We start from the raw sequence: 16,501 nt of genomic DNA on the forward strand, positions 1-16,501 counted from the left end.
CCAACGTATATTTTAAATCACATTATTAAAAAGAGATAACATATTTGACAAAAAAAATTAAAAATCACTAAAAAGGTACATCTATATAAATATATATATTCTTCATTATAAAGATAATTACATATTCCATTTACAAAGTCACATACGCAATGCGCGGGGTATTCACCTAGTATACGTATAAAGTCCACTAAAACACCAACATGTCTTTGCAAACGAAAATATAACTCCTTTATTCTCTTACCTTTCCCAATTTTCTCACATTTCTCTTTCCTATTCTTTCTTTTCTTGCACTTTTTAACTTACTAGTGCCTGATCTCCAATCTGAAAGAGAAATGGACCCTCTCTTTCATATCGGTTGGATTGCTTCGACCTTAGAGAGAGATTTGATCTTACTTGAAAATCAAATTCCATTCTTTATTCTAGAGCATCTACATTCTGTCATTGGTGATGGTAATACGCCTGACCCACTCCTCCTTATTTTTATGACCGTGAATTATTTCCCGATATACCAATATTTGCCTCCAGCTCTATGCACACTCGCAGAGGAGATTGCAAGCCAAAGTATCTCCCATCTCGCGGCAAGACCATTATTCTCAACTGCACTGCCAAGTGCATTGCCAAGTAGACGACTGGATCCAGAAAAACTCTATGATTTCAGGCATCTTGTGGATCTTGTCCGCAAGTTTATGTTGCTCGAAGAGACCTTGGTATCAACAGAAAACGGGGCCTATGGGCAGGAAGCACGCAGAGCATGCCCTTATATCGGTACTAACATGTACAGGTATTCTGCCTCAGAGCTAAGTGACTTAGGAGTTAGATTCAAGGGTGCAGAGAAAAGCAAGTTTTACCATATCACATTTGCAAATGGGCTTTTAGAGATTCCAATCATCCAAATAAGAGATGACACAGAAGTGCGATTTCGAAATCTGGTGGCATATGAAGAACACGGTCATTTTGTCTGAGAAAATATGTACATTGGAGACTACACGCACTTCATGGATGGTCTGATCAATACCTCAAAGGATATTGAATTGCTTCAACACCACGGGATAATTGAAAGTTTCATGGGTGATGATGAAGCTATAGCTACCATGTTCAACAATATCTGCAAAAATAGGATATTCTCATCGAACTATTACTATGCAAAACTAGTTCGTGATCTAACAATGCATTGCAGAAAGAGGCGAAATGTTTGGATGGCGAAATTGTGGAGAAATTATCTCAGCAGCCCCTGGGCAATCTTGTCTGTTCTTGCAGCATCTGTCTTGCTCATCTTAACTGCGACACAAACTGTCTACAGTGCTTACTGCAGTGCAAAATAAGTATCCATGTCCTGGCACGTTTGTTGTTTACATTGTGAAATGTCTTTCAGTATATAGACTGCATTTCCGTGTGTAATTTTCTGAATTGTTGTATTATGATGATTATATATGTAATATATTCAATATGTAACATGTTCAATGATATCTAATAAGTAGCATGTTCTTTCTAGGCGCTATAAGCCTTGTAAAATCTTTGACATCACCTCTCGCCCGTTATGAGTTTTTTCCCTTCAAGTTAATATCCTGGTCCTTTCTTGCTCCCGTTTATTACCGCTCCTGACAATATCATCATTGCATTACTTTCGCAGTGGTCTGTGCTTGTGCCAACACCGCTCGTCCTGCTTGAATAAGCGAATCCTCCATCGGAGTCCATTCACGAGGTCTGCATTCCTCGTCTTGCCACGAGATAATATAAAAAGATATACCGAAAAATATAAAAAGATAAAAGTATAAAAAGATTGTATACCAAAAAAGATATAATTTTTTTTATAAGTATCGGAAAAGAACAAAATAATTATAGTTCATTCACGAATCCAAAAATACAACTTTGATTAGCAACTACTTTGAAATACTCTAATATATATATATATATATATAGAGAGAGAGAGAGAGAGGAGGACATATTTTTGGGTAAAGAGAGATAAAAGGCCATGCTACGCCATAATTTGAAATTTTTTATTTTTGTAATTTCTAAATTAATACTATTAATGCAAGTTAAATTGCTTAAATACTGACTGCAAAAAAAATAAAATTTGCTAGTATTCCTAGAAAACATTAATTATCACATATTGCCTAAGGGTCAATGAAATCGAGTGAAAATAGCCATTAATAAGAGATGTCTCAGTCTCTAGTAATGGAAGGATAAAAAAGTGGTAACAAATGTATTAACTGGATGTCATGTAGCTCTCGAAGTGGTTGCACGTAGTAGTTGCAAGATCCCGAATTCTTCGCTTGGCCAAATTCAACAAGTTACTTTTTTATGTACAAACCATTGTATCTTGGTGTCTATGAAAACCTTACAAACTGAATTTTGTTTCAGAAATTAATAAAATTAAACAAGGTGAAGGAATGGGATAAAAATGTAGGTCAAAATTCGTTACTTACCATAAAAGTAAAGGATTCAAATCGCCGTAACTCTTGAACTGTTCAACAAAAATGAGTTATGTACATTCCTTCGTCTTCCTTGTGATCATAGGAGTCTAAACATATAAGACTTTCGTAAAATGAACATATTTACATCAAGTTGCTATTAGCGGCCTGCAAACTGAGGTTTTTCCCTCTAACTCTTGAAATCATGAGTTCAACTATAAAGAGTGTTTGAGTTTCTTACTAAATGAAGAAAGAAGGCTCCTGCGTTTCGATTTTCACATCTTCAAAGACCGTATAATTTAGTTCTCGCTCTTACTTTCAGAGTCACATCCACCTTCTCTTTGTTCCTCTCTTTCTAATTCTTCCTTGGTGCTTTCTATTTATGGCTCGTCGATCCAAAAAAGAAAAGTCTCATTTTATGTAATCTATTGATGACTCACCACAGTTTGGCGTCATTCTCCAAAGGAAGTTTGTCTAGTTTGGGGATGAAAAGCAAAGAGAGAAGGAGAGGGTGCAAGAGAAAGAAGGGGGAAATATATGGCTAGATGGTATGACTGTGGGAATGGATGCATGTATAGATACAGAGCGATCGCCATTGCCAACCATCAACTGGAATGGGAAAAGAGTATGGATTTGGCGGGAAGTGGATGCCTTGAAGAGGCATTAGAGGGAAGCAAATAAATTAGAGACAAAAAGTAGGAATTTATGAAATGGCACAGTTGACATTTCCAATTGCAAAAATGCTTCTAGCTATTTCACATTTTTTTTTATTGTAGGTGTAAATTTTCAATTTCTTTCTCCTTTTTTTTATAGATCTTGAATTTCTTTATGTTAAAATTTTATTTTTGATTTTCCTAACTCTTTTGAAGTTTATTTAGAATTATACTAATTTTTTTTAATTTAATTTTCTAATTCTTTAAAATTTATTTCATTTTTCTAAATTTTATTTTTTACTGAATTTTATTAGTTTTTCCCTTTTTTATTCTTATGCAATTTATTATGTTACTTTTAATATTTTTCTGATGTCATATTACTAACTGATTGTTATGTCATGTAAAAATTGATGACTGGTAGATTTAAAACGAAAATGATTATTAGTATATTTCTATAAAAAAATCATGCTAGATTTGAAAAACTAAGTAAGATTCATGATTGTTGAACACTTAATCTGAATAAGAATAAGAAAACATTCCAAATTCTTTAATTAAATGAATGAAAATGCATTATAAGAAGATAATTACATCATAGTGAAGAATAATAAATTAGACGAAGCGAAGAGGCATGATTGCATCCTTTAGTTAATATGCATAGATAAAATGAAAGGACATGTCTTGATGTATGAAAAAACATATTTAGTCACTTTAAATGTGAAGTGTGACTCTTTATGGCAATATATATATAAATTAATTAAATTGTGTCTAAATACATTGAATGCATAAAAAGTAGTTAGATTCATCGAACCGATATAATATAAATTAAAATATGTATAGATTCATTGAAAGGATAAAATTGAAATTAAGAAAAGTTGTGAAATACTTTATTCCGTTCCATACTTTTATGGTGGTGGTGGTGGTGGTGGTAGTAATAATAATAATAAATTAATTTTAGTCGATGATATTTAAAGTATTTTGACAAATCACAACACAATAAAAAGACATATATTAGTCATATTTCTAAATTATTACAAGATATAACTTTTTTCCTAATAGACACTATTATAAAAGGTCGTGTTTTATCATAATTGAAATATTGATAGAAAGTATGTCTAAATATATTGAAAGAATTGATAGAGTTTTTAGAATGTTCAAATATATTGAATGGACGAAACATGAATTATAATAATTGTGTATATACACTGGAGGGTAAAATGGAAGTTATGAAAAATCAAGAAACACAATATTGAGCTTCACATAATAATAATAATAATAATAATAATAATAATAGATACAAATAGGTCAATTAAAAAAATACTATACTTTTTAATATAATCAAAACTAAAGCTATTGAAAATTAAAGCACTATCTTTTAAAATTATTTATTTGTAGCCACTTCTATCTTGCATTAATTTTTCTGTTAGGCAAATGATAAATTTAAAAATAATTTTAGAACACGCTAATATAGAAAATTGAAAAGAAGATGCTCGAGGAGGAGTTAGGGGCGGTGATAGAAGCCCTAATCTGCCACCACGCCGAAATTTGGCAATTTATTATGGGAAAAGGAGGATAAATAAGGTTGTGACAACATCATGTCTAAAGAAACTACCTCTCTGTTATTTTGTTGTTATCGTTTTATTATTTCTTTAATGCTATTGAATTTTTATTTTTAAAGAAACTAATAAAAAACTAACGTGAAAATGGATGAAAGAGAATAATGGAAAAACTGAAAACGTGATAAGAAATACACAATTGGCAAGAAAATAATTTTGAGACTACGTATTATAATTTTTAATAACTTTTATTTTTGGGAATATCTATGCCTCTAATAAAAAATATAAATCTCCCTCGACGGTTTTTTCACTTAAGAACACTAGGTAAAATGTTTTCGCACCGCTTACGTGGGTTGGTTCAAGAGGTTCGACGCTTGTTCCGCTTAAACGAGGTTTCGAGTTAGAGTCCCTGTGATTGCAGAAAATTCATGTTGGAAGAGTTTTACTCTTTAGTGGGTCGATCCGGCTCGACTGAATTAATCATTTCCAAATACTACGGTTCACACCGAAAAAAAAAAATCATCGCACGTACGGACACCTAATATGACTCTCCGCTCCTTCCTTCCTGGGAACGTTACTTTTCGCACGCTCTTCACTGTTCCATGCGCCTCTCCCCCATTCCTCCGCCTTCAATCGCAGGCACACCACCCAGCCTCCCTTTCTCCTTTTGCGCTCTCCCTCACAGTCACTCTCTCCTATCACTATTGTCAATCAGCACTGGCCCGATCAAAAGTTCTCACAGATTCCTCCCGCCAACCACCGCCAATTTCACTTCTTTAGCCCCGCTGTCCTTTCCCGTTTAGTCCCTCTTTGTTTGCCCCGGCAATCCCTCTCTTCACGATTGGTTCTGAGTTTGAAGAAGATTCCCGTCCTTGCAACATACCATTTTTCATGAGTGATGCGCTCTGATCTTGGGCTTTCCTGGGACGCCACCCTGCTGTAGATCAGGTTTTTCGATTCAGGCTTGTGATAGGCAGCCCGCCTTCTCTGCATATCCTTATTGTGAAAATGATTCCTTTCTATGCCTTCTAAATGCTCGACAAAAGCCCAGGATATAGCATTTGTCCTTTCTCAATATTTTTGCACATTCATCTATAGAATGAATTACACCGATTTTGGTCTATATAGTCGGTGTGAGCATAGAGACCAGGGACATGATGGCTGGCGTGCTATTTGGTGCTGTTGCTTAGTGGTATAATCTGACGCAACACATAGAGAATTCTGAAGGAAAATGTCTGATAAGTAAACACTCCAACTGAGGGCTGTAAAAATCGATAAAACTTATGTGTCTTCTACAATATTTCAAATTTGATATTGCTCTTTTGCTTATGGGCAGGGCGACCAAAGATGTTAATGGCATAATCACAACAGAATGCCAAAGAGGTATCCTTTTGTTGTCAATTAGCAGTATTTTCCTCGAAAACAAAAGTCATGGTTATAAATGTCATTTTTGTAGTATGAATTTAATTACTTGAAACTCCACAAGAACATTTGTTATAAATGTCATTTTGTGCCAATGCATTGACGGAATGTAATAGGAATTATAGGATATAAGACACTATAAACTGCCAAGGGAACAAGCATTGTTTTGGTCCTATAGCTTTCATTGCTTTTCTATTTTAATCATATTTCTAATTTTTTTTCTATTTTTGTCCTATATTTTTTATCACTCTTCTGTTTTCATCATTCCATTACTTACACCGTTAATTTTGCTGACATGGCACCCAATAAGATACCATCATCATCTATATGTCAACACATGGTGCCACATTTCTATCATAATCAAAGAAGGAAGAAAAATAAGAAAATAAATAAATAATAAAAACAAAGACCAATTCATACCACTACCCTAACTACGCCATCTTCTCCGCAGCAGAACTCAAGAGAGGAGCAGAACTCAACAATTGATGCAGCATTGACGACCTAGATCAGGGATCGAGAAGTTGTCTCAGCCGTGATCTGAGTTGAGGCAACACTTCGTTCCTCTCTTGCCTATCTCGTCTCTCCTCACGCCAAATATATTCATCCCATCTATTATATCTATTATATACATATATAAAAGCATACTAGTGAAGTCCATAGAGTCGTATTCTAAAACGTTCAGTTCATTATCAAATCTTGGAAATCCTCAGCCCCTGGTACAATGTCCGAGAGGAATAAAACGGGATTTTAAACGGAACATAAAAGTACGGCGGTGGAAATGAAAATGAGCGTTGGAAGATGACTAAACAATGAAGCATGCTAAGCTTGACAAATGATCTGACACCTGGAAAGTAACTTGCTCCATCTTATCCAAAAATTAAATAAATCACAATTAATTTTGTTTTTTTAGATCTATGAGCACCGAAATTTAGGATTTTACCTATGTGGATCAATGCACGCGCAACGTACGTGCTGTTCCACTGGTACGTTAAAGAGGAGACAATGAATTAAAAGATGGTGAGAACTATATGCCGTTTGCAGATATCCCAAAATTAATTAAAATATGTATAATCATTTCCAACAAAATCTTTGATAAAGACGGCATAACATGATTGCTTTTTCTTAATAATTGATAGTGGTCAGTTGTTTAAGATATTTATCATGTGCATGGAATTCTTTAAGTATCTGCTTCCTGATTGTATGGAAGCCTTTAGTCGATCCCAGCCATTGAGGTCGTTGATGCGTAAATGGTAGTATCTGTAACTTTATATATTGCACTCCCCGATGAATTAATAAGAAAGTGCACTAATGACGTATCCTATATATGTTTAGTTTTCAGAAAATAAGATTCTATTAGCAACGGAATCCGCTGTCGTTCATATAAATTGGATATAGAACTGCCATGCATAGTATTGGACGACAAAAAAGAATGTCTATATCTTCATTGGGTTATTGGATAAAATTTGACACATAAGTACTTGAATTAAAGGTAAATTAAACGTATATAAAATGCCAAGTACATCCGTGATTAACCTCCTAATTTTGGTGAAACGGCAGATTATATGTCTCTATGTCAACATATATGCTGATGTGACTTTTTTTCGTTAATTTTTTAAATTTTAAAAAAATAAAAAGTATGAGAAAAAGAGAAACTATATAACTCCATGCTTCTTAAGTTTCAAAATTAAAAAAATATAACTGTAATTATTTCCATAGAGTGCAAGCTATCTTGGGGCTTTTTTTTTTTCCTCCCGTGGGGGTTGTCCTATTCAGTTGTTTGCTTGCGAAATTAAACAAATATCTTGGATTATATAGAAGTAGAATTACACCTAAATGACATCTTTTACTTCCATTGGCATAACTTTGGACAAACCGAAACATTGAATATATCCTTTTATTGCTTTTAATGCTATTTCTATGACCATATGCTATATATGGCAGATAACGGAGAAGCATTAGCCAGCAAGTCATCAACTAAATTCCTAATTTCTTAAATTAATTCAAGCAAGAGTGCAATATTTATGTGAGAACTGAAACGTCAATATGTAGATATATGGTAGATAATGAAAAAGCACTAGCTAGCCAAACATGACCAGGAAAGCTTTTTGCATTAAAACATACGCAAGAAAAAGGAGAAATTCCCATTAGCTTTGTCATGTTTCTTTGCCAAAAATAAGGTAGTCTTAGATGTCACAGAGGGCAAACTTACCGCACTAGCTTAGTTGATACTATATATTAAATGACACTAAAAGATTCGTAATTACTCACACTTTCACGCTTAACTTCTTTTTAAGATTTTCTGTTTTTTAATGAAAATCTTTTTATACAATTTTCATTTTTTATTATTAGGAAACAATGCAACAGATTTACCAATTCACACTGATGAATGATTTAGCAATAAGACTTTTGCTTAGCTTTTTTTTCCTCATCTCACCTCTAAAATTCGGTAGCCAAGAAATAATCCATGGTCTGCATTTTGTCATAAAACAATTATATGTTGGGATAAAAACACCAAAACCTTGTCATATCTTGAAAAGTCTAAAAAAATAAAAGATGCAAAATGTGTAGCAACTTGTGACATTGATGTAAAGTAAAAAAAAAAACCCTTTAATCACGAACTTTATCAAAGAAAATATTTAGAAAATATACAACATTTATCCAACAAAGTAATAATACAAAGGATGAAGGAAAAATGCGAAGGAAATCACAAAAAATCCGTAATTATAGAGAAGATACGATAATAAAGGGATGAAAAGAGGGGAAAAGATAAGATGGAAAGCTTCGGGATTTAGAGAAAAGGGAGAAAAACGACAGCCCACTAAACCGTAAAAGACCAATGAAACGAGGAGGGCTATGGATCTGATCCTCTTCAGTCAAGTCCAAAGTAGTCATTTCACCCACTTGTCCCCACCAGCGAACACCCGCGTTTTTCTGACCCTCTAACTTTTATTCCCAAATTGCCCCTTTCCCCCTCCCCTTTCATATATCTATTTCTTTTTTAAAAATTATTAGTGTATTTTCCATATTCCTTCCTCTGCAGAATCCTCTGTTCCTCCTGGTGGCGAAACCCTGAACACCGCCAAGTCAGCGACCGAAGCCGTCGCCGCCTCAGCCGCATCCATGACCCGGCGGGGCTCGCACTGCATCAACAACGGCCACAGTTCGAGGACCTGCACCACCCGTGGGGCGGGCGCCGGAGCCGGGGCCGGCCACTCCTCCGGGGTGAAGCTGTTCGGCATCCGGCTCCTCGACGGCTCAATGAAGAAGAGCTCAGCATGGAGAACCTTTTGGCGCACTTCCACTCGTCGTCGGCGTCGCCGAATCCGGGCTCGCCGGATTTTTGCTATTTTGTGAAAATCAAATTAATTGTTCGAGGATATATGGGGGCTCACTACGTTCCCTGATGGATGCATCATATAATGTGAAAACGAAAGACGTGTTAGCTAGGTTGTCAGTTCATTGATGTCAAAAAGTCATGTCATTTCTCCGGGATTCGAGCCCTTTTCAATGACGAAAAAAAGTTACGCATGCCAATTATTGTTAGTGATATCATAGAGAATTGGCCTTTTCGTTGAACCAAAAATTTAATATTTTATTAGATTTTAGAGTAATTTTTTTGTCCTACATCACTTTAATAATATTTATGTTCAATTTAATAACATAATTATTACTTTTATTCTTTTTTTAATTTTTTTATCTTAATTATCATTCAATTTAATTTTTAATATTAAATTCTATCAACTATTCATTATTTTTTTCACAATTCAACAATACAACCATTACTCTCAACTATTCATTATTTTTTTTCATTTTTTCCCCATAATTCTTATTTTCAAGCTAGTTGACTATTATGATGAGTGAGTCCACTTTAATTCAAATGGATGAGAGGACACGATTTTAAGAGATCGCATTTTTCAACTGCCAGTTGAGGATAGCCTCGCCACTGGTGACAGCCTTAGAGCTTCCCCTTTCATCACAACTGGTGGGATTTGGAGCTTTAAATGTATAGGTATGCCTTCTTTCGCCATCTGTAAATTGTCCCAACTTGGGGAACTGCAATTCATAATTTGGCGAGGCGTAGTGGAACATACTGGTGGAAGCTGCTTGTGGAATGACAGCTAATTCGCCTTCCTGCTCTATCTTGTGGATAGGCCTCTCAGTGATAGAGGCTGACATCATATCCTTGAGATATTCCTGAATTTCTTCGGGATTTTTCTGTATGAAAAATATAATTAGTTGTAATAAGTCACAAAATTGAACGATAATTCAAATAACAATTTGGACAAATAAAATGCTATAAAATTAAATGAATTTCACTAGTATAAGAACTTGGAAATTCAAACCGAAACAGAGGCGAAACTGAAAGATACGAGAGAGTCAAATCCTATATTAGACACAAACCCCTTGAAATAGAATTGTCCCCTTCTGGGTGCTTGAGGTCACGTGGACAATTGTTTCCAGGGTAAAACGGCAATAAGCGAAGCAGCAACACAAACAGCAACGCTCCAGTGAACTCGAAGTGAAGCGTGAACACTTTTGAGGTTGAATCATTAGTAGAAAATTGTAGCCGACCACTCTTACAACTTGTATTTTGTCCACATGAAGTTGTTCTTCTCCAGGGAATTGTAGCCAAGAGAAAAACTTTTCCTTTTGGTCTCAATCGGCTACAAAAAGCAAAATGGCAGGAGGCTCTATTGGTTTATTTTGCCGCGTGTGCCTTTATAGACTACGGGTTCCATCCTTCTATGACTCTTCTTGTTCTCCTTTTATGGGGAATAACTCACATATATTCAATATATGTGTTAGTGGAATTTGATTATTCATGAATGCAATCTATTCATTTCTTGTAACCACTATTTAAACATAATCCATTCTCACTTGAATGTAATATATTCCTATACCATTAAGAGGAATTTTAAGTGTAATTAAAACAAGAAAAACAAGAGTCGTTACCTTGTGAACAATTTCCTCATTCACCCATTAGCCATAATTTCCAACAATCCCCTACATGAATGGAAATTGTTTTGTTTTGACTCGTAAATAGTATTCACCAGTTAAACCTGCATATGATAGGTAGGTGTCACCACCCTTGTACATTTCCTTGTGAAAATGCATGTACTTTACTAGCAGTCCAATAGACACAATGTCCTTGAATTGTTCCACTGTTTTGTGTAAAGATATCACACACCTCACACAGGAATCAACTAACTTCCTTCGGTTCTCATAGTTGTATCCATTTTTGCCATGGAACATCGTCTTGGTTCTACGAGAGTTTATGAAGAATTAAGTCCATAAAAATTATCCTCTAAAGCGGCCTCACTTCTCTCTCACATAAGTAATTTCACATATCATTACAGCAATTTAGATTGCTAGCCTTATCCGTTTATCACTGTTTCATCAAGGAATGGTCTAGGGATTTTCTCCCCCACAGTGATTTAATTCGATTCTATAACTTGGTTGTCCCATTAAACCTAGATCTTGGGATCTCCAATAAGCTAGGTTGGGTGTCCGCTATAAAACCTTTCCTCTAATGGACTTTAGACCCATTCCCTTTGACAACTTCTCAAACTGCTTCTTACTTAATAATTTGGTTAGCAAATCCGCTATATTATCCTTTGACTGCACGTAGTCAATAGAGATAATTTTAGTTGAGATCAACTGTCTAATGGTATTATGTCGACGGCGTATGTATCTAGACTTACTATTATAGATATTACTATGTGCCCTTCCAATTGCCGTTTGACTATCACAGTGGATACAAATTGGTGGCACAAGTTTTTCCCATTTAGGAATGTCCTCTAGAAAATGGCAAGCCATTTAGCTTCTTCTCTACATTTATCCAGAGCAATAAACTCATATTTCATTGTGAACCTAGCGATAACAGTTTGTTTCGAGGACTTCCATGAAACTGCTTCACCTGCTAGTGTGAACACATATCCACTAGTGGATTTCGAATCCGTTATATTAGATATCCAGTTTGCATCACTGTACCCCTCTAGAATAGCTAGATATCTGGTATAGTGCAGCCCGTAATCTCGAGTGTATCTAAGGTATCTGAGTACCCTGACAATTGCTTTCCAATGATCCCTACTCGGATTACTCGTATATCTGCTGAGTCTACTAATCAAGTATGCAATATCCGGCCTAGTACAACTCTTCAGATACATTAGACTTCCAATGACTTGCGAGTATTCTAACTGAGAAATACTCTCCCATTTATTCTTTGATAGATGAAAATTATTGTCTATTGGAGTCTTTGAAATTCCAGAATTATTTTTGGTAAATTTTTCCAGAATTTTATCTATGTAGTGTGACTAACTCAAAATTAGTCCATCTGATATTCTCATGATTTTAATTCCTAAAATCACATCAGCGAGTCCCATATCTTTCATGTCAAATCTCGAAATCAGCATATTCTTCGTTGATTTGATCATTATGTCATCACTACCAACAATGAGTATGTCATCCACGTAAAGACATAAAATGACGTAACCATTTTCTGTCTCCTTAATGTATACATATTTATCACATTCATTGATCTTAAATCTTTTGGAAATCATTGCAATATCAAATTTTTCGTGCCACTGTTTTGGCGCTTGTTTCAACTCATATAATGATTTGACCAATTTATAGACTTTCCTTTCTTTTCCTGGAGCCCCGAACCCCTCGGGTTGTTTCATATAGATTTCATCATCTAAATCTCCATTTAGGAAAGCTGTTTTCACATCCATTTGATGAACTTCCAAATTACGCAGTGCCGCAATTGCAAGTATCATCCTAATGGAATTTATTCTCGTTAGAGGAGAATAAATATCAAAATAGTCCAAGCCTTCCTTTTGCTTGTATCCCTTAATTACAAGCTTGACCTTGTACTTATCAATGGATCCATCTACTTTAATTTTCCTTTTAAAGATCCATTTGGATTCTAAGAGTTTACAACCAGTGGGGAAATCCACTAATTCCCAAGTGTGATTTTGTAGAATCGAATCAATTTCACTTTTGATTGCCTCCTTCTAGAGAGGTCCCTCAGAGGAATTCACTGTTTCAATATAGTTTTGCGGTTCCTTTTCTAATAAATATGTCAGAAAATCATTCTCGAATGATTTTACAATTCTTGCTCTTTTGCTTCATCTAGGTTCAATCTCTTGATGTGAACCCTGCCTTTCATGATCTACGTCATGAAGTCCATCATTCATAGTGTGAGGTTCGTTTCGATGAACTCGATGCCTCATTCAATTTACATGGAAATACATCTTCAAAGAACGATGCTTTCCTTGATTCCATTATCGTGCTCTTGTGTATATCGAGAATCTTAGATTCATGCACAAGAAATCGATAAGCACTACTGTTACGTGCATAGCCAATAAAGATGTAGTCCACCGTCTTAAGACCGATCTTTACTTTCTTTGGTGTCGAAACGACTACTTTTGCCAAGCACCCCCACATTCGCAAGTGATTGTAGGATGGTCTCCTACCTCTGAATAATTCATAAGGTGTCTTTTCCCCTTTCTTTCAAGGCACCTTATTTAATAGGTAATTGCTTGACAATATTGCTTCACCCCACATATTTTGAGGTAATCATGAACTTAATATCATTGCATTCATCATATCTTTCAACTTGCGATTTTTGCATTCAGCAACACCATTCGATTGAGGTGAATAGGGTGCAGTCACTTTGTGTATAATTCCGTGTTGTGCACAGAATTCTTCGAAAGGCGTTACATATTCACCTCCTCCGTCACTCCTCAATCTCTTGATTTTCTTGTTGAGTTGATTCTCAACTTCATTTTTATAGAGAACAAATTTGTCTATGGCCTCATCTTTGCTTTTCAACAAATATACATAACAATATTTTATACTATCATCGATAACGGTAATAAAATAATTATTACCACCTCTTGTTGTTGCGAACTTTAAATCGCATACATCACTATGAATTAGATCAAGTGGCTCAGTGTTCCTTTCAATCGTTTGAAAGGGTGACCTTGTCAATTTTGCCTCAATACAAATTTCACATTTGTGCTGTGAATCAATTTGGAATGTAGGTATGTGATTCAAGTTAATTAATCTACGCAAAGTATTATAATTAACATGACCTAATCCTCCATGCCACAAATCAGGAGACTCAATCAAATACGCAGAAGAACCAGAATTCTTATTGATTATGGTCATTACATTGAGTTTAAAAAGCCCATCACACACATATCCCTTTCCTACGAACATTCCAGACTTGGACAAAATAATTTTGTCCGAATCAAAAACCATCCTGAACCCATGTTTGTTCAGCAATGACCTGGAGACTAAATTCTTCCGAATCTCAGGTACGTACAATACGTTATTCAGAGTCAACTCCTTTCCTGAAGTCATCTTTAAGACCACCTTGCATTGACCTTCAACAGCAGAATGGACAGAATTTCCCATATAGATCCTCTCCCCAGTGACCGGTTCGAGCATAGTGAATAGGTCTCTGTTTGAGCACACATGTCTGATGGCACCGGTATTAAGCCACCATTCCTTTGGGTTGGATCTAATGAGGTTCACCTCTGAAATCACAACAGATAAGTTGATGTCTACCACACCTCGAGCCATTTCATTAACCACGTTTGCTTCATGGTCCTTTTTCCTCTTTGGGAGCTTGCAGTCAGCAGATCTGTGACCTTTCTTGTCACAGTTGAAGCATTTCTCCTAAAATTTGGGCTTGAAGACTCCTCCATTTGTACCTAGCTTCTTCTTGCCTTTTTTATTCTTGGAGCTTTGCCATTGCTCCATGATATTTACCTTAACAACAGCAGGGAGGATGAGATCCTTTTCGGAGTTTTTATTGTCTTCTTCAATTCGAAGCTTGACAACAAGATCTTCCATTGTCATCTCCTTCCGCTTATGCTTCAGATAATTTTTGAAATCCTTCCAACCATGAGGCAGCTTCTCATTGACAACAGCCACTTGGAAGGATTCATTCAGAGCCATCCCCTCAGCCTGAATCTCATGCAAGAGCACGTGAAATTCCTGCACTTGACTCATTACGGTCCTTGAATCCGCCATTTTAAAATCGAGAAACCGTCCGATGAGAAATTTCTTCGCACCGGCATCCTTTGATTTATATTTACAGTCCAAGGATTCCTATAGCTCCTTTCTCGTCTTAAACCCCTGATAGATACTATACATGGAATCATGAAGACTGTTCATGGTATAATATCGGCAAAGATAGTCGGAGTGCTTCCAAGTGTCAACCGCACTAAGAGACTGCACATCTGACTCCCCCACAGATAGGGTTGGAGCATTTTCAGTCAAGAACCTTGCAAGGTTCAGAGTTGTGAGGTAGAATAGCATCTTTTGCTGCCACCTCTTGAAGTTCAACCCATTGAACTTCTCAGGCTTCTTGACATGGTTCACAGAGACCGTTGAGGGAGTAGCCATTCAAATTGTTCAAATAACAAAATTTGTTTCAAGATTGTATGAAAAATATAATTAGCCGTAATAAGTCACAAAATTGAACGGTAATTCAGATAGCAATTCGGATAAATAAAATGCTATAAAATTAAATGAATTTCACTAGTGTAAGAACTTGGAAATTCAAACTGAAACAAAGGCGAAACCGAAAGATACGAGAGAGCCTAGTCTTTTGTTAGACACAAACCCCCTGAAACAGAATTGCCCCCTCCTGGGTGCTTAAGGTTACGTGGACAATCGTTTTTCAGGGTAAAACAGAAACAAGCGAAGCAACAACACAAACAGCAACGCTCCAGCGAACTCGAAGTGAAGCGTGAATACTTTTGAGGTTGAATCCTTCGTAGGAAATTGTAGCCGACCACTCTTGCAGCCTTTACTTTGACCACATGAAGTTGTTCTTCTCTAGGGAATTGTAGCCAAGAGAAAAACTTTTCCTTTTGGTCTCAGTCGGCTACAAGAAGCAAAATGGCAGGAGGTTCTATTGGTTATTTTGCTGCGTGTGCCTTTATAAACTACGGTTCCATCCTTCTATGACTCTTCCTATTCTCCTTTTATAGGGTTTAACTCACATATATTCAATATATGGAATTTGATTATTCATGACTGCAATCCTTTTATTTCTTGTAACCACCACTTAAACATAATTCATTCTCACTTGAATGTAATATATTCCTATACCATTAAGAGGAATTTTAAGTGTAGTTAACACAAGAAAAACAAGAGTCATTAGTTTGTGAAAAATTTCCTCATTCACACATTAGCCATAATTTCCAACATTTTCCACTTCTGTTTCTTTACCCACTTGAGGATGGGCTTATAGCAGGGTAGCACTTTCTTCTTTTAGAGGGTCAATAAACTTGTTCATGCTTCTGTGTCCGGCTTGGGATCTGTGTCCTTCTTGGCCTCCTCAAAGCAAAGAGGTTCTTTTCTCTTTTTCCTGTAGCAGACGTCACAGTCGCCACAGTCAGTGACGTCCCAATATCAGTGCCTTCCTCATGGTTCTCGGAAGAAG

At 35.9% G+C, this 16,501-nt stretch overlaps 1 protein-coding gene across 1 annotated transcript; it reads left to right on the top strand.

Moving 5' to 3' along the window:
- Positions 1 to 332: 332 nt before the first annotated feature.
- LOC116211031 (UPF0481 protein At3g47200-like) lies at positions 333 to 1,322 on the top strand. The gene is made up of 2 exons (XM_031545222.1): positions 333 to 825; positions 982 to 1,322. The coding sequence occupies exons 1-2, from the start codon at positions 333 to 335 to the stop codon at positions 1,320 to 1,322; spliced, it is 834 nt and encodes a 277-aa protein (XP_031401082.1).
- The last annotated feature ends 15,179 nt before the right edge of the window (positions 1,323 to 16,501 follow it).

This window comes from Punica granatum, chromosome 6 (genome assembly GCF_007655135.1).
Source record: "Punica granatum isolate Tunisia-2019 chromosome 6, ASM765513v2, whole genome shotgun sequence".
Taxonomy (NCBI): Eukaryota; Viridiplantae; Streptophyta; class Magnoliopsida; order Myrtales; family Lythraceae; genus Punica; species Punica granatum.

What these genes read in the sequence shown, in the direction of transcription:
- LOC116211031 (XM_031545222.1), top strand. Translation starts at nt 333, where the DNA reads ATGGACCCTCTCTTTCATATCGGTTGGATTGCTTCGACCTTAGAGAGA. An exon ending in CTTAGGAGTTAGATTCAAGG is followed by an intron (nt 826 to 981) that starts GTGCAGAGAAAA and finishes TGTACATTGGAG; the next exon opens with ACTACACGCACTTCATGGAT.